The sequence below is a fragment of the Musa acuminata genome, chromosome BXJ2-9 (genome assembly GCF_036884655.1).
Source record: "Musa acuminata AAA Group cultivar baxijiao chromosome BXJ2-9, Cavendish_Baxijiao_AAA, whole genome shotgun sequence".
NCBI lineage: Eukaryota > Viridiplantae > Streptophyta > Magnoliopsida > Zingiberales > Musaceae > Musa > Musa acuminata.
In genome coordinates, this window is record NC_088346.1 from 588,741 (window position 1) to 609,577 (window position 20,837).

Genomic DNA, 20,837 nt, shown 5'->3' on the forward strand with positions numbered 1-20,837 from the left:
TTCTTTTTTGTTGTTGAAGCAGATTTTTCAATAACTCTACTAATTGGAAAATGCTAAGTGTATGTATGTATATACATTGGTTTATTATTTTTAACATCAACATCATGTTGTCGTTTGATAGGTACCACCACATCTTTTATTTATCAATTAACACTGATGAAACAGAGTTTGCAATATAATGATGCTTTCGTACTATTATTCTCAGTCCATAAAGCGAAAAATGAAACTATCGATATGCAGAAAACTTGACTAACAGTTGAGAAAAGCACAATCAACCATTCATTCCTTTCCCTCTCAAACCTCTTCATGGGCGCTATGATTTCTGCGTCCTGGCCATGTCAGGAACAAGCACACCGAGTTCCTTTTCTCAGGGCACTGGTTTCCATCATTGAGACCTCAGAAAGAACCGACACCTTGTTCCCCTTCAGTCTCAGCAGATCGTTCCCACCGTCTCTGCTGCCTTCGTCGCTCTCCAAGTCCTTCCTTGACACCACTCCATGGATTTCCTCTATCAGCCTCAAGAACGCGCTCTCCACGTTGTCGCCACTGAGTGCAGACGCCTCCGAGAAGAACAGCCCTTGTTCCTCCGCAAACTCCACGGCGTCCTCGGTGGACACCGCCCTTTTTTCAGCGAGGTCGGACTTGTTCCCGATCAACATGATGACGATGGCCTTGTCCGCGTTCGCTCGCAGTTCCTCCACCCACCTCGCCACGTGATCGAACGTCGGCCTTTTGGTGATGTCGTACACCAGCATGGCACCGAGAGCTCCTCTGTAGTAAGCACTCGTGACCGCTCGGTACCTGCACTTGGGGTTACATCACTGGAAGCCGAGTCACGCAACTCCTACTGGACCGGAGGAGGAAGGGGATGGAGAGATATACCTCTCCTGGCCGGCAGTGTCCCAGATTTGGGCCTTGATGCGCTTGCGGTTGAGCACGATGGTTCGAGTCTGGAACTCGATGCCGATGGTGGACTTGGAGTCGAAGCAGAACTCGTCCTTGGTGAACCTCGACAGCAACTGCGTCTTCCCGACGGCCGAGTCGCCGATCACCACTACCTTGAACACGTAGTCGATCTCCGCCGCCCTCTCCGCACCCCACTCGTCTTCCATCGCTGTCGCCTCTTCCGATTCTTGTTGTGGCTGCTGTCGGAAGCTGGGCTCGGGAAGGGGAGGAGGATACACAAGCATTAATAGAGAAACATCACCCAGGAATTAGGTGGCATATATTGATGATGCTGCCTTAGAAAAGAAGTCTTCTTCTTTAAAAGAAGCAGGTAGCACCAGCGGCCCCATCCAAAAGTGGATGACAATGATGCCAAGAACTAATGCAACTAGTATTCGATGACCATGGAGAGCATCAACACTTGGTAGAAAGCGAGTGACTTTGCTGTATCCAATGCACCATGGCCAGCAACTCACCCTGTCCTTCCCAAAACTATTCCTAAGCAAATGGGGAGACAACATGAGTGCGAGGAGGGTTAGAGAAGCTGCTAAGTTATAGCCAAGCTTTAACAGAGAAGAGGGATGATGGGAATGGATGGAAACCACCGACTCCTCCTGCTCCCTTCTTTACTCGCTGCAACTAGCCGTTGAGATGAGGCTGAAGACCAACCAGGAGGACCCCCCCATCACTGTGCTTCTACTGCTGTGTGACGATTCTGAAAACAAAGACAAATAGCAGAGAGAGAGAGAGCAGTGTGCATGCAGATGAGTCCCTGTGCATCAATTGAGATCTTGATTGAGAACCCAAACCTACCATTCTTAGCCTCAATGGTGGGCACTGACGTCCGAAAAAGAACAAAACAAAAAGAAAGAAGAAGATAATTTACCAAATAAAATCCTCATATTTATTTTTTAATCATATGATATCTCTTATAAATCATTTATTTATTTGACTTTTTTTTTTTTTTGTAGACATCAATTTTACCCATATAAAAATCTTTGTATCGATTCAGATCAAATCCCCAAACCCTCCTCCTCAGCTTCTTCTTCACCCTCTGTCTTCTTCAGTACAGGTGAATGTTTTAAACAAAGAAATATTTTTTTGTATTTTAACGTGCTTGGTATGTTTGCTAAACACTTGAAAACAAGTGTACTATGGAAGGATGAATAGCATCTTAGGTTGAGTTGTGTATTGTTTAGCTCCGAGAAGAATAATACAATTTTACTTTCTTTCTTGATATATATATATATATATATATATATATATATATATATATATATATTCACTATAAAGTGGTTTTGTTATGTATACTTGAAAATATCTATAATAATAATTTTAGCAAGATAAATTAAAATATCTTAGAATTTTAAGATATTTTAGCAAGATATTTGGTCGACCGATAAAAATACAAGGCTTATATTTTGAAAAAAATAAAATGTAACCATATATTATATTTAAAATATACGAATAGTGCTATCAAATGTTGTATGGGTGGAGCAGACATGAGAGGAAAAAAAAAATTGTTATAAAACGTTTGGATGCACATTTTATTTGAGGATCAAATTGTAATATAATAAGAACCCCTTTGGATACCAACCGTTCCACATAGATAATCTATTATCGGATGCAAGTCTATTAAAGCTACTCTTTCCCATATATTTTGTTTCCATTCCTATCAAATAATAATCTTTAAGATTCACAATCAAGGATGACATCCATCGAGGTTTGGTTTTGGCTACCTACTTTCGCTCGAATTAGGATCATTATAAGAGGAGGCGTACCTACTTTATCTACATTAATAGTACTAATGCACTGATGGAGACGAGGCGCAATAACACCATTGGAATCATCACCTTAGTAGTGCACATCAATGTACCTTTTTCTTTTTCTTTTTTTTGGGAAGAAATAGAAGTTGCATCATTTTCCTCACATCTTTGTTTCTTTGCACTAAATAAACAAATATTTCAGCTAATCCATTAGCTTCGGTTCTCTCGACATTTTTTGTGCCTTTCAAACTTAAAATTTGAACTGTTCTCAATATCAAATGGACACAATATACCAACAATCGCGAACAAAAAACAATGTAGACCTTATGATGTGAGATAAGCTGGTGTTCATTCTAAAAGCCACGAGGAATTAGCGGTTCCAATATCAATCTTGTACTATTTGTTTTCGAAAAGGATCCTAAAAGGAGGCTTAAGAGAGAAGTCATCGTTTGGTTTCACTGACTCCCCGATAATACGACGTTGAATATAGCCATCGTTAAAAGGATCAAGTCGGGGGAGTCGATGCCTTTTCTAATATTAAGATGGATACCATCTCACTAGTGTGAGTTCTATAAGTCACGACGATTCTAAAGGATCTTTCTATGAAAGCAATAGCTTTTGACTCTTTATTATATCTTTATTTATAACTCTCCGATCAATAAGTAACTATATATTATCTTATAAAAAAATAAAAATTATTTGGATGGTCTAACCATATTGGGCCGCACATAAGTGAAAAGAGTTTTGTTGAGTCACGTTAAAAGATAATGTTAATATTCGAATTAGCTCGATATGATTTAGGCTCGTATACATAAGATGTGTCAGATATTTATCAAGATAATTGGAATACTTTTTGAGAATCGAGAAGGATTCGGAACGTGTCATAGATGATACATACATAAACTAACATCATATAGATTTTTTATTTTAGTCCCATCGATGTTTAAGTAAGTTTCAACGAGAAAAAAATAAATTTAGTAAAAAATAATTAAGCTCAATTAACTTGTATAAGGTATTTTTTTATAGTGGGTTAATAAAAAAAATATTATGCAGAACGTTTCTAATCATCCTTTTGGATTGATGTCCACTTAGCTCGATTATGGGCCATGTATTACCTCCTCACCATTGACTATATTATCACATATACTATTACGTGTCGATTTGCTATGGCAAAGAAGATTACCTCTATCATTCATCCCTTTTGAATGTGTATTATGAGATCTCTTGTGAAGGGCTCTAGGCTATGTGGGTTATAAGGAAGCCCTAAGGCCTCCTGTTTAGTTGTTTTTGTTAGGTTGAGTGTTAGCCAAGGTACTTGCCTTGAGCATTCTACTAATATGATTTTTCTAATACTCTATCGAGGTGGTTGCTTGGGATTTTATGTCGAATTGGTTGTCTCATAGTGTTTTACTAAGATAATGATTGCCTCGAGTACTTGCTGAGGTGATTGTCTTAGGGTCCTCTACTTAGATAGTCATCTTACAAGCAGAGACATGTTAGATGCTTACTCTAAGAATAATGTATCAGGCCCTTATTGAATACTTATCCTGAAAATAATATATTGAGTACTTGTTGAAAACTCCTGTGTCAATTGGACAATGTTGGAGTTAGTCCCAACAATAGTAAAATAAATTTAATAAAATAATTAATTGATTTTGGTTATTAAGCCTAAGATAACTTTTTATATTAGATTAATAAGAGAAAATATTCTATGAAATATTTATAGATAGATCATTTATTAACCATTGTTTTAGACTGATTATCCTTTTATGTACCACCATAGAATATTTGGCTATTCCATGTGCATACATAGTAAAGGTTTATGCTAAATAGTAATAGAAAAAGATTATAATATTTATTTTAGAGATATATACCTAATGAATCAAATAGAGATGGGTTTTTGGTCAATGAGAATAAAAGCAACCTTAAAGCACTACAAGATACAACGAGTCTTTCACTTGAATATGCTAAATCTTGATTATTAATTAAATAATTGTAAATAAATAATTTAATGAAGTTTCATAAAACTTCATCAAGTCCAACTATTCTTTCTTTAATCGTAAATTGAAACCATAGGTATCATTATCCATCCAACATTATGATACTATAATCATATCTAAATGTTAATTTTGAGTCTTTATTTTAGGTTTTTATACAAATACCAGATGCTGCTGATTTAAGGTTAAATTATCTCGTTCATTTAATTTTATATATATATATATATATATATAACTAAAATATCTTATAAGTCAAAGCCAAAGCATAAGAATATTTGTGTTAAGTCAGATTTTAATTATCTGAGTTGAATGTTGATTGAAAGTCAATTGAAGTCTTTCTATATCAATCGATTTCATTTATATTCACTTCTAAACTATGTCGAAACCGATGTGTGAAGAGATTCATAATAAAACTTATTCGAAGCTTAAGTTAATAATTATTTTAGATGATATGATTATATTTTTAATAGGAAAATATTCATTTCTTGAAATGCATGTGAAGAGCCTTTTTATAGTGGGCTTTCAATATCATTATCTTCTTAGTAGACACCAAATTATAAAAAGGTGGAGCATTTCTTTCAAACTTAGTTATGATCATAGGACATCGAAACCAAGACGTGATAATGTCTAACCCACTCAATTACGTATTAAAATATTAATACGATATTAAGGTCTATAATATGATATTAAGGTGTTAACATCAAGATATCTATGATACTAAGATATGTCCACGTGACGTCATGATTTTATTCATGTTACATAGAGATATTGATGATGGGGTAATTATCGTATAAAATCTAAATAATAAGAATTAAGTCTATATGGAAATAATATAAATATATTATTCATAGACTCCAATTGTGGAATTGTCACTAGCTTATGTTCTGGCTCGATTGATATATGAATTAAGGATTACTAATTCTTTTTAAGTAACGAACAGAGAAATGATATTAGTTTTTTTTTGTTATTAGTTACCGAAAGCTAAATATCACATAGCTTTTCAATTTATAATTAGGTAAGACTAAGATTATTCAAATCCATTCTGAGTCCCTAAATTATTTTTTAAATTTGATTTATTAAATTAAAATAGTTTAAATCGATTTGAATCTACTTGAGCCAATTCAAAACTGATTAATTCAATTCGATTAATCGATTTATGATTATATATATATATATATATCAAATAAATTAGTTCTCAATTAAACTAAATTAAAAATCTTAGTCTAACAAGGCCAATACAATAAGATTTATAAAATTAAACTCACATCATTAAGCTCATTTGTAAAATTGAGATCTTAAGTCGGTTTTATTAATCATTTTGAATGATTAAGGGCTTAGGATATTAAATATCCAAACTAGTTCAAATCGAATCCAACCGGATCAATTTTTTTGGTCCGGTTCGATTAAAATAAGATAGTCCGAATCGGAATCAATTCAGACCTACCTAATTAAACTGATTCAAAATTAGTTAAACTAATTCCATTACTCCATTTGTAACTTCAAGTAATTTTTTAAAAATATTTATTTTTAAATAAATTAGTTTACTTGAATTAAATTCAATTGGATTTATGAAATTAAGTTCATAACATTTATAACATTAAGTTGGTTTAATAATTATTGATTATTTTTTTAAATTAAAATATTACTTGATCAATCGAACCAAAGAAAATACTTTTGAACCAAAACTATCTACAATAATCAAATCCCCAATCTAACACCAAATAGGAAGCCTATCTTCGGTTCACTTCACTCGCACCCTCCTCGTTCTACTCCTTCGCCGTTCCCTCTCTCCTCCTGCAACGCTGTGAGGTGAAGCGTGCCGGAGAATGGAGGCCTTCTACTGGCTGCTCTTCGGCGGGCTCGCTGCGGTGGTGGTGGCCCTGGAGATGAGCAAGACCAACAGGGACCGCGCCGCCACCTCCTCCGCCTTCAACTCGTTCAAGAACAACTACCTCCTTGTCTATTCCCTCATGATGGGTGCGTTCACCCCACCGCCCGCCCCCCCCCTTCCCTTTCTCTAGATTTCTCATCTCATCGTTCTCCCTCACATCGTGCAGATCTGATCTGTTCCGATCGTGTTATGCTTAGATCTCTACCCCTCATTTACCGTGATAGATTGTTCAATCAGATTCCGTGTGTTATTTAGATGAATTCTGCACATTCTTGACCTTTTCTCCCTTTTCTTCACGGAGGCAGCCGGAGATTGGTTGCAGGGTCCGTACGTGTACTACCTCTACAGCCAGTATGGATATGGGAAGGGAGACATCGGTCGCCTCTTCATCGCCGGCTTCGGATCTTCCATGCTGTTCGGGACCATCGTCGGATCTCTGGCGGACAAGCAGTAAGGACTCCCTCCAATGGGGATCGATTTGCTGCTTTTTCATAGATAAAAAATAAATCCTTTGTGTTCGTCCTCATCTGGTGATCTTGGGCCTTTTTTCTCTTCTTTGTGTTTGAAAACGGCAGGGGTCGGAAGAGAGCTTCTGTGACGTATTGTATCACTTATATCCTCAGTTGCATCACCAAACATTCTCCACAGTATAAGGTCTTGATGTTGGGACGCATATTAGGAGGGATTGCGACGTCACTCTTGTTTTCGGCATTTGAGTCATGGCTTGTTGCAGAACACAATAAGGTGAATCACCAATTTTGGACTTAAGATATGCTTTGTCGAGGAAATTTCTGTAACATGTTTCTTTGAGTCAAACTTGAGTTTCTCATTCATAAACGGATAATGATTGTATGTATTGGATTTACAAAATTCCATGCGATCTTCACTTGCTTTTCCCATTTTGTTATTCTGTATATCTGATGCTGATGTTCCCATGACATTGTTATTGTCAGGTTTGTAGCTGGTCAAATTGCTACAAAATTTCCAATTTCAAGTCCAGTATATCTTTCCATGGACATCTTTAATTTTGTGGCTCTTTTATTTGCTCTCCATAAGAGTCTTGTTATCATACATTTCCATTTCTTGTTAATTGCTCAGCAACATAGTTATGCAAATTGGACCCGGTGAAGAGAGAGGTTTTTGAAACGACATAAAGACCAGAAAAAGACCATAGTAGAAACAATTTTATTAGGATTGCGATAGATGATAAGATCCATGTGGAAGGATCAGTTAAATAGTTAATTTATTTAATTTCTTGAAAGATGAAGTAGGAAATACTTTCATGGAAATGCTAAAAAAATATTAGAATCATACAAAACTTTTATTATTGCTCGTAATGTTACACATTAATTCTTGGTGCCAGACATGAATTCTAATTTTGTTTCATTATTATAGATGGTTTCCTTGGCATTTTCTGGAATGGAAAAAATCCATTGAGAAATTTTATTCTTGTATTTTCAGTCATGACAATTTGGTTTGTTGATAAAGTCTTATAACCTTTTATTTTTTAGTAATATGTCACAATAGCATCTTCCTTTGAAATATCTGATTCTATGTATTCTTATTTGTACCATAACGTGTGAACCTGATTCAGAAGATGAAATATCTTCTACAAAAAGACTATTAAGCGACAACTGTTAGTGCTATACCCTTGAATTTGTCAAAGTTAGAAATTTTAACGCTATGTATTGCTGTCTGAAACTCACACCACTATACATATCCAAGGTCAGTGTTGGTTGGTTCTTGGCGATGAAAACTATTGGTGCAACACTTGCTAATCTGAATTCAGATGCTCCTTTTCATAACATGCTTTGTTTCTTATATGTGTTTCACGTTTGTGATACAGAGGGGTTTTGAACCACAGTGGCTATCCATAACATTTTCCAAAGCTATATTTCTTGGAAATGGCCTTGTTGCCATTATCGCTGGGTTGTTTGCTAACCTGCTGACAGATAATTTGGGTTTTGGACCTGTTGCACCCTTTGATGCTGCCGCATGTTTTCTTGCTATTGGCATGGCGGTTATATTATCAACATGGACTGAGAACTATGGAGATCCTTCTGAAAGCAAGAATTTAGTTACCCAGTTCAAGGTTGCTGCATCAGCTATTTCTTCTGGTTAGTATTATTGTATTACAATTTCATGTTTACAAAAAATCAGCTGCGACCGGTAGTGTGATGAACAATGTACTATTTCAGACACGAAAATTGCGTTACTTGGTGCAATACAGTCGTTGTTTGAAGGTTCCATGTATACATTTGTTTTCCTCTGGACTCCTGCTTTAAGCCCAAATGATGAAGACATTCCACACGGATTCATTTTTGCGACATTTATGCTGTCCTCAATGTTGGGTAGCTCCATTGCATCTCGACTATTGTCCCGCGCAGCACCCAAAGTTGAATCTTACATGCAGCTTGTATTTGCTATCGCTGCGGTCACTCTCCTTCTACCTGTTATTACCAGTGTATGCCCTACTTACTGGCTTTTTGTTCGTGTTCCTTCACTCAATTGTTCTAACTTGATCTTTGATATGTTGCAGTTCTTAGTAGCACCCTCAACAGTCAAAGGTGGAAGCATTTCTTTCGGGGGTTGTATTCAGCTCTTTGGCTTCTGCACATTTGAAGCTTGTGTTGGAATATTTTGGCCTTCCATTATGAAGATGAGGTCCCAGTACATTCCTGAAGAGGCTAGAAGCACGATCATGAACTTTTTCCGCATTCCCCTTAACATATTTGTGTGTGTTGTTCTATACAATGTAAGCATCCAATCACATGGCTATATTATCTGATTTCACAGTGAATTTCCATTTAAAATTTGGTGTTTCTTGCACGAGTGAGAATTCAAGGTTTATTTACTTCAGCACTTCGAGTGTTTGCACCATAAGATGCTAACTTTTAGGTTTCCTGTCACATGATTTGCCAAATTTAGGACGATATATTAATTAGCATTTATTTTATATCTTAGTTGAACAATTAAACTAAAGGTTTCATAGTTATGCTAGCTATGGTAGCTTTAATTTGAGAAATTGAAGATATGAATCATAATTTGTCATATAATGATTGTTGAAGTGCCAATTTGCAGGTGAATGCATTCCCTATGACTGTCATGTTTGCCATGTGCTCTGTTTTCCTTTTCCTTGCCTCAATTCTTCAAAGGAGGTTGATGATAGTTGCTGAGAGCCACAGATCAAGTAAGAAAGGAAATCTCCTCTCTTATCCTTTCTCAGTACATGAGATTTCTCTCTTTTAGCTTAACTGTTCTGCCATAGCTTCAAATAAAAGTTGGTTTTTTGGGCGCCACAAAAAATATTGAAAATGTTTGAATCTTCATTATCTTAAATTTTGTATATTGCAGTCATCCTTCTAGTCATAGTATTTTTTATTCAAAACAGTTAAAAAGATGAATTAATATAATTTATTGATTTCACAAAAAAATCAGCCTTTTGCTATGTTCTTATTGTAGACTGTGCAGAGTATTCCACCAACAAAAAAAAAAACCATAAAAAGTATCTACGATCTAAAATTTTCATTTTTCATTTTTTTCTAGAAAAACAAATGCCAAAAGCATAGTGCTAGTAGATGACATGCGAATTGCCAGACATGCTGCCCAGTGCCCACATGTTTTTGCATCTTAATAACAAGAAACTTTCAAATATTTGATGCTTATCATCTTTATCCAATCTCTGGTACAACCAAATTTTCATCAAATCTGCCTCCAGCAGTCAGTTGCATTTGAATAGGTTTATGATTCAACAAATTCTTTTGCTTATTTTGTACTTTCTTATACTGCATAAAAGATCGTAGATCTAAATGCTTCTCATGGTTGCATGAGCATATATCAGGTATCAGAAAAAGTCTGTGCACCCTATGGTTTTTCAGGGTTTGTCAATGTCCTCTGAGCCACGAGCCAAAAATATTTGTGCTTGTAAATTATCATTCTTAGTTTGGAGATTCTTAGGACCTTTCATCATTTTTGGATCATCAAGTCAACATTCCAATGACGGGTTGAGGCATGCTATTTCAAAGTAACTTGGTAATAGCCTCTCTGATTGCAGGGATAAGATGAGGACATTGATCCTAGATCCCTTACTTGCAGGAATCTCATTTATAGGGCTACCCTCTTTTACATGTTTAAAGTATAACATTTTGTTGCAGAACCAGTTCTTTATTGTCAACAAAAAATTTCCAAACAGCAGAAACTAAAATAGGAAACTTAGTTTGCCTCCATTTATTTGATTTAGAAAACATTTCTTTTTCTTCCCCCCCATTGTACACTTTCAGCTATGGAAATCCATCAAAATTCTATTCAAGTGTCAATGCAGGAGATCCATTTTTATCCTTGTGATATTCTCATTGTTGATATTCTTTGCAGAGTCTGAAGATTGGACTTCTCTGAAGGAGAGAGATGCTGAGGCGGAGCCACTGAACATTTGAAGAGCAATAAAACCTGGAGCACACGAGAATGTGGTCTTTCACGGCAATGCTACTGCAATCTTGTCTTGGTTCTTGTCATTACTAATCTGATGGAAAATAAGTTTGTTACTATGTTTAGGTGGATTCAATTGGATGTGCAGTTATGAGGCAGAGGACATTGGAAATGCAAGAACTCCATATTGAGGTTTCCCTATTCTAGATTTTCTTCTAAAAGATTACTGAAAAACAGAAGTATCTCTATGTAGTGGTTAACAGTCAGTTGCCCAATTGGTTTTCTGTTTTAGAATCCTTTTGTTGCTTCTTTATCTTCACTCACGACCGACATGTCCTTAGAGATTCTATCCATGACCGAGTCTTTATCATGTATTCAGAAAATAATCAATAATTTCTGCATCTAGATTTGGTTATTTCTGTTGATAGTCATTTCCTTCTTTTTTTTCTCTCTCTTTTACAGCAAACTGTTATTTGACAGATTGTTTTCTCTCGCCATATTAGTTTGACGAAATTAGTTCAGCATGTTTTACCCAGGTTTAAGAAAATTCAGCATTTTTAAACGTGGACAGGATCTCTTGCCTCATTTATGCATGTTGTTGAGTTCAGAAGACACTGTGGTTAATTTTCCAGTAAGCAGAGTCTGAATATGGCAACTAATTTTCCGGTTAACTTTCTTGCATAATTTACCACAGCAAGGAGAACAATATTGAGAGTGGGTCTTGGTATTTTAATATAAAACTGTTGAAAATAAGAGTTTTATATTCCAAGATCCACAAGTTGAAAGATAGCACCTGCATTCTGAGATTTTGTATGAGTCACATATAGCTCTTCATGGTAGAATCACAAGCAGATGAGAATTAACATACAAACTATCCCATGACCAGTTTCAGCTGCTGCTCCAGATAGGGGTCATTTGCCAAAAGAAATTTTGGCTGCAAACTGAGGCATGGGCTTTTCTCAAATCTAGCAGTGATGCATACAATAAGAATCGAGAACCATTGATGAGTCCAATCTACCTGAGGTTGTAGAGAAGGCTTTGCTATTATTTCTCAGCTGGTTTCCCAAATAATATTGTTCTACTTCTAGCATTTGTAGGTGTTATATTGGTTGTTATTATGTTCTTGCACCATCCATGACAATGGTCAATTTGTTGAGAATGTAAATTAATAGTTCAGGTTTCATCTACTGGCTTAAACTTTTAGATAGAATAATGGTGATATATATATATATATATATATATATATATATATATATATATATATATATATATATATATGGTTATCTTACCAACAGATGCTAGGGCGAATTCATTGATTACAGACTAAAAAAAAAAGGAAAATTACTGAGTTAGTTCTCTTCAGGAATTGTGGTTGTCAATTCTGCTGAATGTTATATGTCGATGCACTTTGTCAGCTTATAATGAACTGTGGAAGTAAGTAGGGTCACATTGCTGAGTTTGGTGGGTTTGGTGCATCAAACATAGAAGATATTGCTTGAGGCAATTATTTGTGTTTTGGCATTACATGTCTCAGAATGCAGTTGAGAAGAAGCCAAAAGAAAAGACAACAAACGCAACTCTAATTCACCTCTGTATCCAGATGATCCCAACCATCCATCCACCTCAATCAATTGGGCATTAAAAGGATTATGGCTCCAAGTTTTCCATTAGCTTATCGGTTTGTACTTTCACTATCAACAATAATGAAATAGTTAACGTTGCATCGAGTCGAGATAAGTCGACTCAGTTACTTGGTCAACTTGATTCGATGTAAGTTTATATTATTTGAAAAAAACTATTTTACATTTATTTTAGCTCAAATTCAAACCCATCCTAACAAGATTTAAAATCAAGTCTCGAATTTTAAACATCGATTTGATTTAAAACTATTGTTCCAAACATTTAAGTGTGTGCCATGTATCACTCTTACAAGTCATTAGAGACTTGGAGATCCAACCAAAAGGCACAGTTATGCTTTCTTCTCTCCCGGCAACTCTGCAACATAGATGCTGCCTGGAATCCAAAGCCTGCCTTTCCTCGGCAATCCCTATCTTGCTACACTTGCTCAGAAGCTTCTTCCTGCAATCTTGTCCTTTCTTTATTGTAGCTTTTAAGCAATCTTATTAGCCATATATACCCTCACACTTCCCCCGTTAATCCATATCCCTAAGGAATCCCGTTATTCTATGTATAATATGTAACACCTCGACGCACTACCGGACGTCTGATCAAGCTTCAACGGCCGCTGATCTCGGAGTTCCGATTGCGACTTCAGGTCTTAAGACTAAAGAAGTCCACAGAGAGAGAAAGAGAGAGAGAGAGCGCGATGGGTCTGCTGTCGAACCGAGTGGAGAGGACGGAGATCAAGGCAGGAGACCACATCTACTCATGGAGAGCGGCCTACACTTACTCCCACCATGGTATCGTGACTCTCATCTCTTTCCCATTGATCGTGTTTGGCATTTGATGAAGAGATTTCTCCTCCTTTCCGTCGATGATTGTGGTTGTCTTGTTTTCTGCAAGTCGATGTATTGTTGGGCTTAAATGAATCATCTTTGGTTAAAATTTCACTAGGACTCCAGAACAATAACTTCCTGTCGGTGGTCTGCATGCTCTTGAAAGATCAATCTGGGCCAAGAATTTGACTTTGATGTATCTTTTGAGTACACTTATTCTGTTCCGGTTGATTGATGCGCATTCATTTGGGGGCGCAGAAGGAAAATTGCAATGGCATTTTCTATGTCTGCCCCAATTGTCACCTCGATAGCTGTGATCTGAAACACGTCCCAATTGGGTTTCCCAATTTCATGATAAAGGTATAGATCTCCCAGGAGGCAAAGGTAGCTTGTCCCTGCAAGCAATTTTCTCGTTCCAATTTCGAATCTCTACACTGCAGATAATAAACCCATACAAGTAGCTACCCTGTGTAATTGGGAAAAGAACATCTTCAGGTTCCTTCACCTCAAAGTCTCACCTACTTCCTTGTTTCCGTTGTCTACTCGGTCACTGTAAGTTTGGACTCTTTTGCGGGTAGTCGAGACTCCATGTTCAAGTTGAATGGACGGAGAAATGAAAAGCAAAGATATTAAACCATCTTCCCTCGTATCCTATGCATTTTGCCTATTAATATTATACCTTGCCACCTACATGTGGTTCGTTGTCTTTGGATATGCCATGATTTGCTCTATGAGCTTTTTGTCTAATTATTCCTTCATAATAGAATGGTCTTGAAACAAACCGGGGAAGATCTTTCTTTGTCGGTGCTTTGTTATCTTCTGCCTACATTTCTTAGTCTTTCATTATATCTTTGATCTCTGTTTAGAGGCCTTAAAAATGGGCCCTTTTGGTTCATGGTTATCTACTTAATTCTATATCATGCAGTTCATAAAGCTGTTTACAGATGATAAGATCTGTAGTCACCATCACAGAATGCTGGTTTGCATGTTAGGCTATCTTTCTGGGGGAATAATCTTTACCTTTCACACGTGATCTGCTTTATTTTATGTTTCCTGCTTCCTGCTTCTAGGATTGCATTTTTTCCGAAGATGATCTTCATCGTGAGCATGAATTTTCTCTCGTGTCACCCTACATATGTAGTAGCCTGTTTACGCATTTTCTTCACTGTTATGCATTAAAATATTCAGCATGTTATAGTTCTAATTGGTACTCACAGTGGTTTGCTCATTTAAACCAACATGCAAACACTGATGGTAGAACCAAACATAATCTTGTTTTGAAGAAGTCCTCATGGAATCTGATTGAGAAATTAGAGGTTTTCATGTGTTTTTTTGTTCCACATGTGAGAAAACTTATGTACATCACTGGAATGCGACGCTTATTCGATCAGGACAAGAATTAGCTCTATTCTAAAGCAAATTGAGGCCCTGGAAGTCTGTTAAGTGTTCTTATTGGCGCATGAATTCGTCTAGTGATCATAACTCTTTGGATTTCATCACCAAAATTAATGTGACAACTATTACTTATGCAGAATCATTATTAAGGATTAATGATCAATTCTAAGTGCAAGTATGTGCAGGCATTTATGTTGGAGGAAGCAAAGTCGTTCATTTTACACGCAAAAAAGACACATCAGATGGTATCAATTCATCCAGCTCTTCTAGTTTGAGCTCAGGTGTTCCATCAGTTTGCCCAACTTTCCCCGACTGTGGATTTCATCAGTCCAATAGTGGGGTCATCCTCTCTTGCTTGGATTGCTTCCTTGGCAATGGCTCCCTCTACTGCTTCGAATATGGAGTGCCACCCTCAGTCTTCCTTGCAAAAGTCCGAGGTGGCACATGCACAACTGCAGAATCTGATCCTCCAGAGACGGTGATCAACAGAGCAATGTACCTACTCCAGAATGGGTTTGGAAACTATGATGTGTTCGAGAACAATTGCGAGGACTTTGCTCTTTACTGCAAGACAGGCCTTCTCTCTCTCGAAGAACTAGGTATTGGTAGGAGCGGGCAGGCATCATCATTCTTCGGTGTCCCTTTGGCAGCATTGTTTTCTACACCTTTCAAGCTGTTGGCAGCAGGGCCGGTGGGGATGGCCACCGTGACTGCTGGGATGTACTGTGCGGGCAGATACATCACTGATATAGGGGTCAGAAAGGATGTTGTAAAGGTTGCAGTAGAGGATTTGACTGCAAACCTCGGTTGGCGCCGCTGCCCCAAGGAAAGAGCTCCAGGAAAGGATTGTGATGCTTTGGCGAGTGTAGAATCTATCGAAGAAGAAAAACGACAACACTTATGACCATCCGTTAGCACAATCCGGTTGTCATTGTTTTCTTGTGGAAATCGATAATTTGGAAAATTGGTGCCAATAAATCTAGATCACTGATCTGTTGTGTATGCATTTAAACTTGACCAGCTTTTCATTTCAGATCTTTCTGATTTACCTTGTTAAGAATGTTACCGTTCATCTATCTAATCCGTATGTAATAAGTTTCTGCGTTTCTGCTTTCCTTCCCTGTGTAGCTCTGTGCTGGTAGTTCTGAACGATTGCTAGAGCAGATAAGAACGCGACAGAGTTTATAGCATAATTAAGAGTTGGTACTGTATCAAAATTTGTTCCCCCAGTAATCTTTTTCTGTCTGAAGAAAACATGGTGTCTGAGAATTTTTGTGAAATAACTGCAAGTTGTAAACCACAGGTTGCCTCGTTGTATCAAAACCATTTCATCTAATGATCGTGCAGGATCACATTGCAATGATTGGGTTTTACCTTTTGCATGTAAAAAGAGTGATTCCAGCCCAGTAGTCTCCAACATATACCAGTCCACAACAACTGCAGTCATCTTTTGCTTTCTCTACCTATGCCTTTAATCAATGTCCTATAGAGTCACAATCAAGTTTGTCGAAAAGGAAAGTAGTAATTGCTGAGAGGGCAGTAATGAATCAGTGTGGACAGTAACACACACCGAAAGAGCATCCAACAATGCTCAAACTCAAAGCTACAAGGATTTAGTCATGCATTACTTTTATGGTGTCTGTCTGCGCGTATTGCTAGAACATATGACAGCAGGCATCTGAATACATGGAAGCAAAGGGCTTCGCAGAATTTAACTCAGCTGCAAGCAAAAAGGTGTTCTGCTAACTCCCAAGTCCTATGCTACGGTGGACGGAGCCTTGTTTTGGGCCTTGAGTTCCTCGTCATTAGTGGGCTTGAAACAAGGCAGTGCAGTGATCTCCTTGACGGCGTGGACCACGCCTTCCACTCTTACCGACACCTCGATGAGAAGAGAAGCCGCCGTGATGAGAGGCAGTGTTTCCACGATGAGCGAGGTTGCTTCTTGCGGGAGAGAACCAAGGGCGTTCTGGAGCTCGTCTGCTGTGTTCTTCATATCCTCGACTAAATAATCTATGCTTGATGGCTTCCTCATGGACCTGAATGAACTCGCCAGCTCTTTCAGAACCTTGGACGACTCTGTTGTCACTTTTGCGTAGACTTTGGCCAGATGCTTCTTCACAGAATCAGGTGGCTGCTGCAATGCAGTTTTCCAGCATAAATCTTCCGATGTGTCTTGTAGCTTGTGAGCCAAAAAAGATGTACCTGATTCTCCGAATTGATGCAACTATCGAGTGATTCGATGCAGTATGCGCATTGCCGCATTGCAGCGCCGACCTCGAGGTACCGTCGCCATGGATGTTGAAAGCTAAAGCAACCATGAGAGGGCTCCCATCTGGCTAAATTAGCCTTTGTCGGCACATATTTAACGTGAGAATGTAGAGGGAAAGAAACACAAAGAGAAACATGTGGCTGAACGGGTGGCGATCGATTACCAGCGAGTCCTCGGACGATTTGGAGTTGAGAACACACTTATAGCCTTGTGATTTTTGACCGAGCTTCTGGTTGCAGTCGACACCGCCTTCCTCCTCCAAGTACTCGGCTACCGATTCTGTCACCATGCAGCATAAGGTCATTAGCTTTGAGCAACTTAAAGCCGCTTGCATGCAGGCACGCACGCACACACGTACCCTCCAAGGAGTCCGCAAGCTTCTCCATGTTGCGCATGACGAGGCGATGGAGCTCCTCGCCGGCCCAAACGGGGCAGATCACGACGCACACCGTGAGGCAGATGCAGAATCCGATGGTTATGGTGCAGAATCGCCACTGAGCCAACGCTAGCAACTTCTCTACGCGATAGCTCGACACCGCGACCAGATTGAAGGTGAGGATAAATATGGTGACGCCGTAGTCGAACCGGGCTTTGATAGTGGGGATGAACTTGGAGAACGTCGCAGCAGAAGCTGAGGAAGAAGAGACCCCGCCAGTGAGTGAGGGGTTGTGGAGGGGATCGATAGACCAAGAATGGAGTGAGTTCTCTTACACAGCAGGAAGACTGAGGCCCCAAGAATTATGTGATCTGCGGTTCTCCCTGACTTGATCGCGAGCCAGTGAATGCCAAATGCTACAGATCCAGCGCTCAGGGTTGCAGTGGCTCTGTTCAGTCCTTTGTACAGGCTACCTCCTGCATCAACGACACACCATTTCTCGAGGCTGAGCTCCACAGTGCACCAGACACTTGAAGACTGTCAACTGCATGTATGAATGCGTGCGTGCATGCATGTAGTGTTGCTGTAGCACCTACCTACTGTGAATTCGAATACGACCACCACTGTCATCACGGCCCACATAGCAGCGCCACCAACTCCATCGTACAAGGGCCGGGTGTAGTAGAAGACGGAGACGAGAGCCAGCGCAAGCCCTACCTTCATGCAGTGGACGACCTTCCGCGGATCGTCGGCGGCGATCTTCCGCACCGTGCTCGCGAAATCGAACACCTTCGATGTCAATGCTGACGCGAGACGATGCATCCTCCATCCGGCTGCGGTTGGCACAGAGTCGCTCTCCAGCTTCACCGATGAGCCACCAGGAACTGTCACCTGCCATTCCAACCCCCTCGAAGCTTCTTTCTCGCTCGCCATTTCAACTCTTGTGCTCATAGCGAACTCCGGAGATGTAGTAGCTCGATCAGCCTTGCACTGATGCAGGGTTTATATGCTTTCTAATGGGATTGGGTTGCTTATTATGTGCCAACAAATGGTAGCAAACTTGTTTGGTGAGTGCAATCCAATACAAATCAGAATCGATGTGTCCTGTGGAGAATATGAAGTCAACATGTTAGGTAATGACATAGCATGGCAAAATAAGATCATTCTTTTTCTTTCCAGCTTCCACAGGCCTGAATGACTAATAAGCACAAACCACAGTTCTGTCATCCTCCACAACCTTAGAACCTAACCACAGCCTAGTCAATATTATTTATAGTGTTTGTGTGTGCCATAAATACGCATGAATATAACTAAAGCAAGTTGCATGAGACAGGATTGTTTATGAGATCACCATGTCTGCCATGCATGTTAAAGGTGCAGAAAATTGCTCACAAAGATCAACTTGTAATATCTAAACGAAAATTTGTCGAAGAACAACAAACATGGCCATTAGTTTGATTAGTAATATTGTCCTAAACTTAGCTCAATAGGCAAAAACAAAAAAAAAGGTTAACACAAATCAGATAAACCCCTCCGGAGAAAGCTAATCGAACCAAGACATCGGTCCTCCTTAGTGGGTTTAGTCTGGTTAAAAGCAAAACCATTAGTATTCATTCCTGGCTCTTTAAACCCTAGAACGGTGTTGCATCACGATGGCCTCCTCCCATTGGTGCCACATAAGGTGAGATTAGGTCACAGAGGGAAGCCTTCATAACCTCCTGTGTGGAGTCTTTCCACCTCACCCTCTTTATCACCTAAAGTGCACTCTCCAGAATCTAAATTAGGTTTGTCTACCTTTACTCATAAGAGAAAGCATGGCTCATATCACCCAACTTACCCTGAAAACCCAACTGGCTTATCCAAGGCCATTTTTTTACGCTTCACACCCCACTTTTGAGCTTTTGGGATGACACAATTATTTCCTGCAAGAGGCTTCATTAGTTGCCATCTTACTACTTAGTGGAGCAAAAGACTGGCTTGCGTTGCATGTCCGCTGCGTGTGAGCTGCATGATGTTGTAGCCATTGTGATGGGGACATCCACTGTGATGGTCCGGAAGTGGAGACAGCCTAATGGCGGAATAGATTTGACTCTCTCATTAAGCCAGCAGACGTAGGGGATTTAGGGTTCAAATTGCCACGATTGATGGGACCTTCGTGCACAGTCAGCAGGAGTTGACCAGTAGAGAGCTGGTGAGTCAGCTCAGAACTTTGAACCACCCTATCTTGATCGAGGATACGAAAACACTTGTCTGAGTCAACCAAATGTTTTGCTCGACTCATTTATTGCTCGACCAATGTCTTGAAACTTTGCTCTTATTAAAATCCTAAGAAAATTATAACATCCCTTCAAAATGTTTGGACAGAAGTCATACCATACCCTTTAAATAGTTGGGCTAATTGCCCCCAAAAAAATCCATCTTTTAATTTTTTTTTTCCAACAGGTATTGTTTATATTTCTTAATTAGTATTTTTTTTATATTTTTCAAAATACTTCCAATAACTATCACTTTTTGATGGATTGATAATTTTTGAATAAATAATAATTTTTTAAAATATTGTAAGATCATTCAGAAAAGTTTTCATATTTGATTATTCTTATTTCTAAATTGATAAAGATATTTATTTGAAACCATATGAGTTGATGTTTATAGAGTCTTCGGTCAAATTATCTATTTTTTTTTATAATAAACTTATTGTAAATGATATCCACTTACAATATTTTGATAGAGGTACTAAAAACACTATAAGCCTATTAAAAACACTGACGATTGTGAGTCTAATACATGAGATTGATTTATCTTATATATAAATAGTTATACTCTCTCTTTTATCAATAAGTATTTCAAGATTATAATAAATAGAGGATATTATTTTGAAACAAAAAAAAAACACGTCTCACAAAAAACTAAAAAATAATAATCTTTCGGAAGATTATTATTGATAATCATTTTTTTACTATCGAACATCTAACAAATAAATAAAATATAATAATATTAATATAATCCCTCAATTATCAATCATACACTCACTTCTTACAGCATATTTTATTTCCACGAATATCGATTCGTCCAAATCGCATCCCTTCGATCATCTCGGATGCTCAAAAGAAGAAGAATAATAAGAAGAAAAAATGATAGAGAAAGATTTTAAAAAATATTTAAATTAAGTGATAAGTCCATTTATAGAGTAATATTAAAAAAATTAAAAATAAAGATTAAAAATAACAAAAGGATTGCCAATATAATTTTTTTGGAAAATTTATCCTAAATATTTTTTCCTCCTGCTTACACTGAACCCACGAGTAATTAATCGGATT

At 38.1% G+C, this 20,837-nt stretch overlaps 4 protein-coding genes across 5 annotated transcripts; 2 read left to right on the plus strand and 2 right to left on the minus strand.

Moving 5' to 3' along the window:
* Window positions 1-209: 209 nt before the first annotated feature.
* On the minus strand, window positions 210-1,424 carry LOC103996612 (ras-related protein RABA3). The gene is made up of 2 exons (XM_009417550.3): window positions 883-1,424; window positions 210-801 (listed from the first exon to the last, which is right to left on the minus strand). Exons 1-2 carry the CDS (start codon window positions 1,188-1,190, stop codon window positions 339-341), a joined length of 771 nt encoding a protein of 256 aa, XP_009415825.2. The 5' UTR covers window positions 1,191-1,424; the 3' UTR covers window positions 210-338.
* Window positions 1,425-6,421: 4,997 nt separating this feature from the next.
* Window positions 6,422-11,439, plus strand: LOC135622263 (uncharacterized). Its single transcript, XM_065123962.1, has 8 exons — window positions 6,422-6,685; window positions 6,905-7,049; window positions 7,175-7,343; window positions 8,446-8,716; window positions 8,798-9,063; window positions 9,139-9,354; window positions 9,681-9,789; window positions 10,971-11,439. The coding sequence occupies exons 1-8, from the start codon at window positions 6,535-6,537 to the stop codon at window positions 11,030-11,032; spliced, it is 1,389 nt and encodes a 462-aa protein (XP_064980034.1). The 5' UTR covers window positions 6,422-6,534; the 3' UTR covers window positions 11,033-11,439.
* A 1,619-nt stretch (window positions 11,440-13,058) lies between these two features.
* LOC103996615 (protein LEAD-SENSITIVE 1) lies at window positions 13,059-15,981 on the plus strand. The gene is made up of 2 exons (XM_009417552.3): window positions 13,059-13,444; window positions 15,061-15,981. The coding sequence occupies exons 1-2, from the start codon at window positions 13,351-13,353 to the stop codon at window positions 15,777-15,779; spliced, it is 813 nt and encodes a 270-aa protein (XP_009415827.2). The 5' UTR covers window positions 13,059-13,350; the 3' UTR covers window positions 15,780-15,981.
* Window positions 15,982-16,325: 344 nt separating this feature from the next.
* On the minus strand, window positions 16,326-18,476 carry LOC135622264 (aluminum-activated malate transporter 10-like). 2 transcript variants are annotated; one of them, XM_065123964.1, is made up of 6 exons: window positions 18,117-18,476; window positions 17,856-17,996; window positions 17,503-17,775; window positions 17,308-17,423; window positions 17,078-17,221; window positions 16,326-17,006 (listed from the first exon to the last, which is right to left on the minus strand). In XM_065123964.1, the coding sequence occupies exons 1-6, from the start codon at window positions 18,469-18,471 to the stop codon at window positions 16,632-16,634; spliced, it is 1,404 nt and encodes a 467-aa protein (XP_064980036.1). In that variant the 5' UTR covers window positions 18,472-18,476; the 3' UTR covers window positions 16,326-16,631. The 2 variants fall into 2 exon arrangements, with proteins under 2 accessions (XP_064980036.1, XP_064980035.1); XM_065123963.1 differs by having other exon boundaries at window positions 16,331-17,009.
* Window positions 18,477-20,837: the final 2,361 nt, after the last annotated feature.

Excerpts from the sequence above, each read along its gene's own strand:
- LOC103996612 (XM_009417550.3), bottom strand. The coding sequence starts at position 1,190 with ATGCTTGTGTATCCTCCTCCCCTTCCCGAGCCCAGCTTCCGACAGCAG. Across the intron at positions 802-882 it reads GACACTGCCGGCCAGGAGAG|GTACCGAGCGGTCACGAGTG; the intron begins GTATATCTCTCC and ends CCCCAAGTGCAG.
- LOC135622263 (XM_065123962.1), top strand. The coding sequence starts at position 6,535 with ATGGAGGCCTTCTACTGGCTGCTCTTCGGCGGGCTCGCTGCGGTGGTG. Across the intron at positions 8,717-8,797 it reads TGCATCAGCTATTTCTTCTG|ACACGAAAATTGCGTTACTT; the intron begins GTTAGTATTATT and ends GTACTATTTCAG. Across the intron at positions 9,064-9,138 it reads TTCTACCTGTTATTACCAGT|TTCTTAGTAGCACCCTCAAC; the intron begins GTATGCCCTACT and ends GATATGTTGCAG.
- LOC103996615 (XM_009417552.3), top strand. The coding sequence starts at position 13,351 with ATGGGTCTGCTGTCGAACCGAGTGGAGAGGACGGAGATCAAGGCAGGA. Across the intron at positions 13,445-15,060 it reads CTACACTTACTCCCACCATG|GCATTTATGTTGGAGGAAGC; the intron begins GTATCGTGACTC and ends AAGTATGTGCAG.
- LOC135622264 (XM_065123963.1), bottom strand. The coding sequence starts at position 18,471 with ATGAGCACAAGAGTTGAAATGGCGAGCGAGAAAGAAGCTTCGAGGGGG. Across the intron at positions 17,997-18,116 it reads CGTATTCGAATTCACAGTAG|GAGGTAGCCTGTACAAAGGA; the intron begins GTAGGTGCTACA and ends TCGTTGATGCAG. Across the intron at positions 17,424-17,502 it reads GCTTGCGGACTCCTTGGAGG|AATCGGTAGCCGAGTACTTG; the intron begins GTACGTGTGTGC and ends GCATGGTGACAG.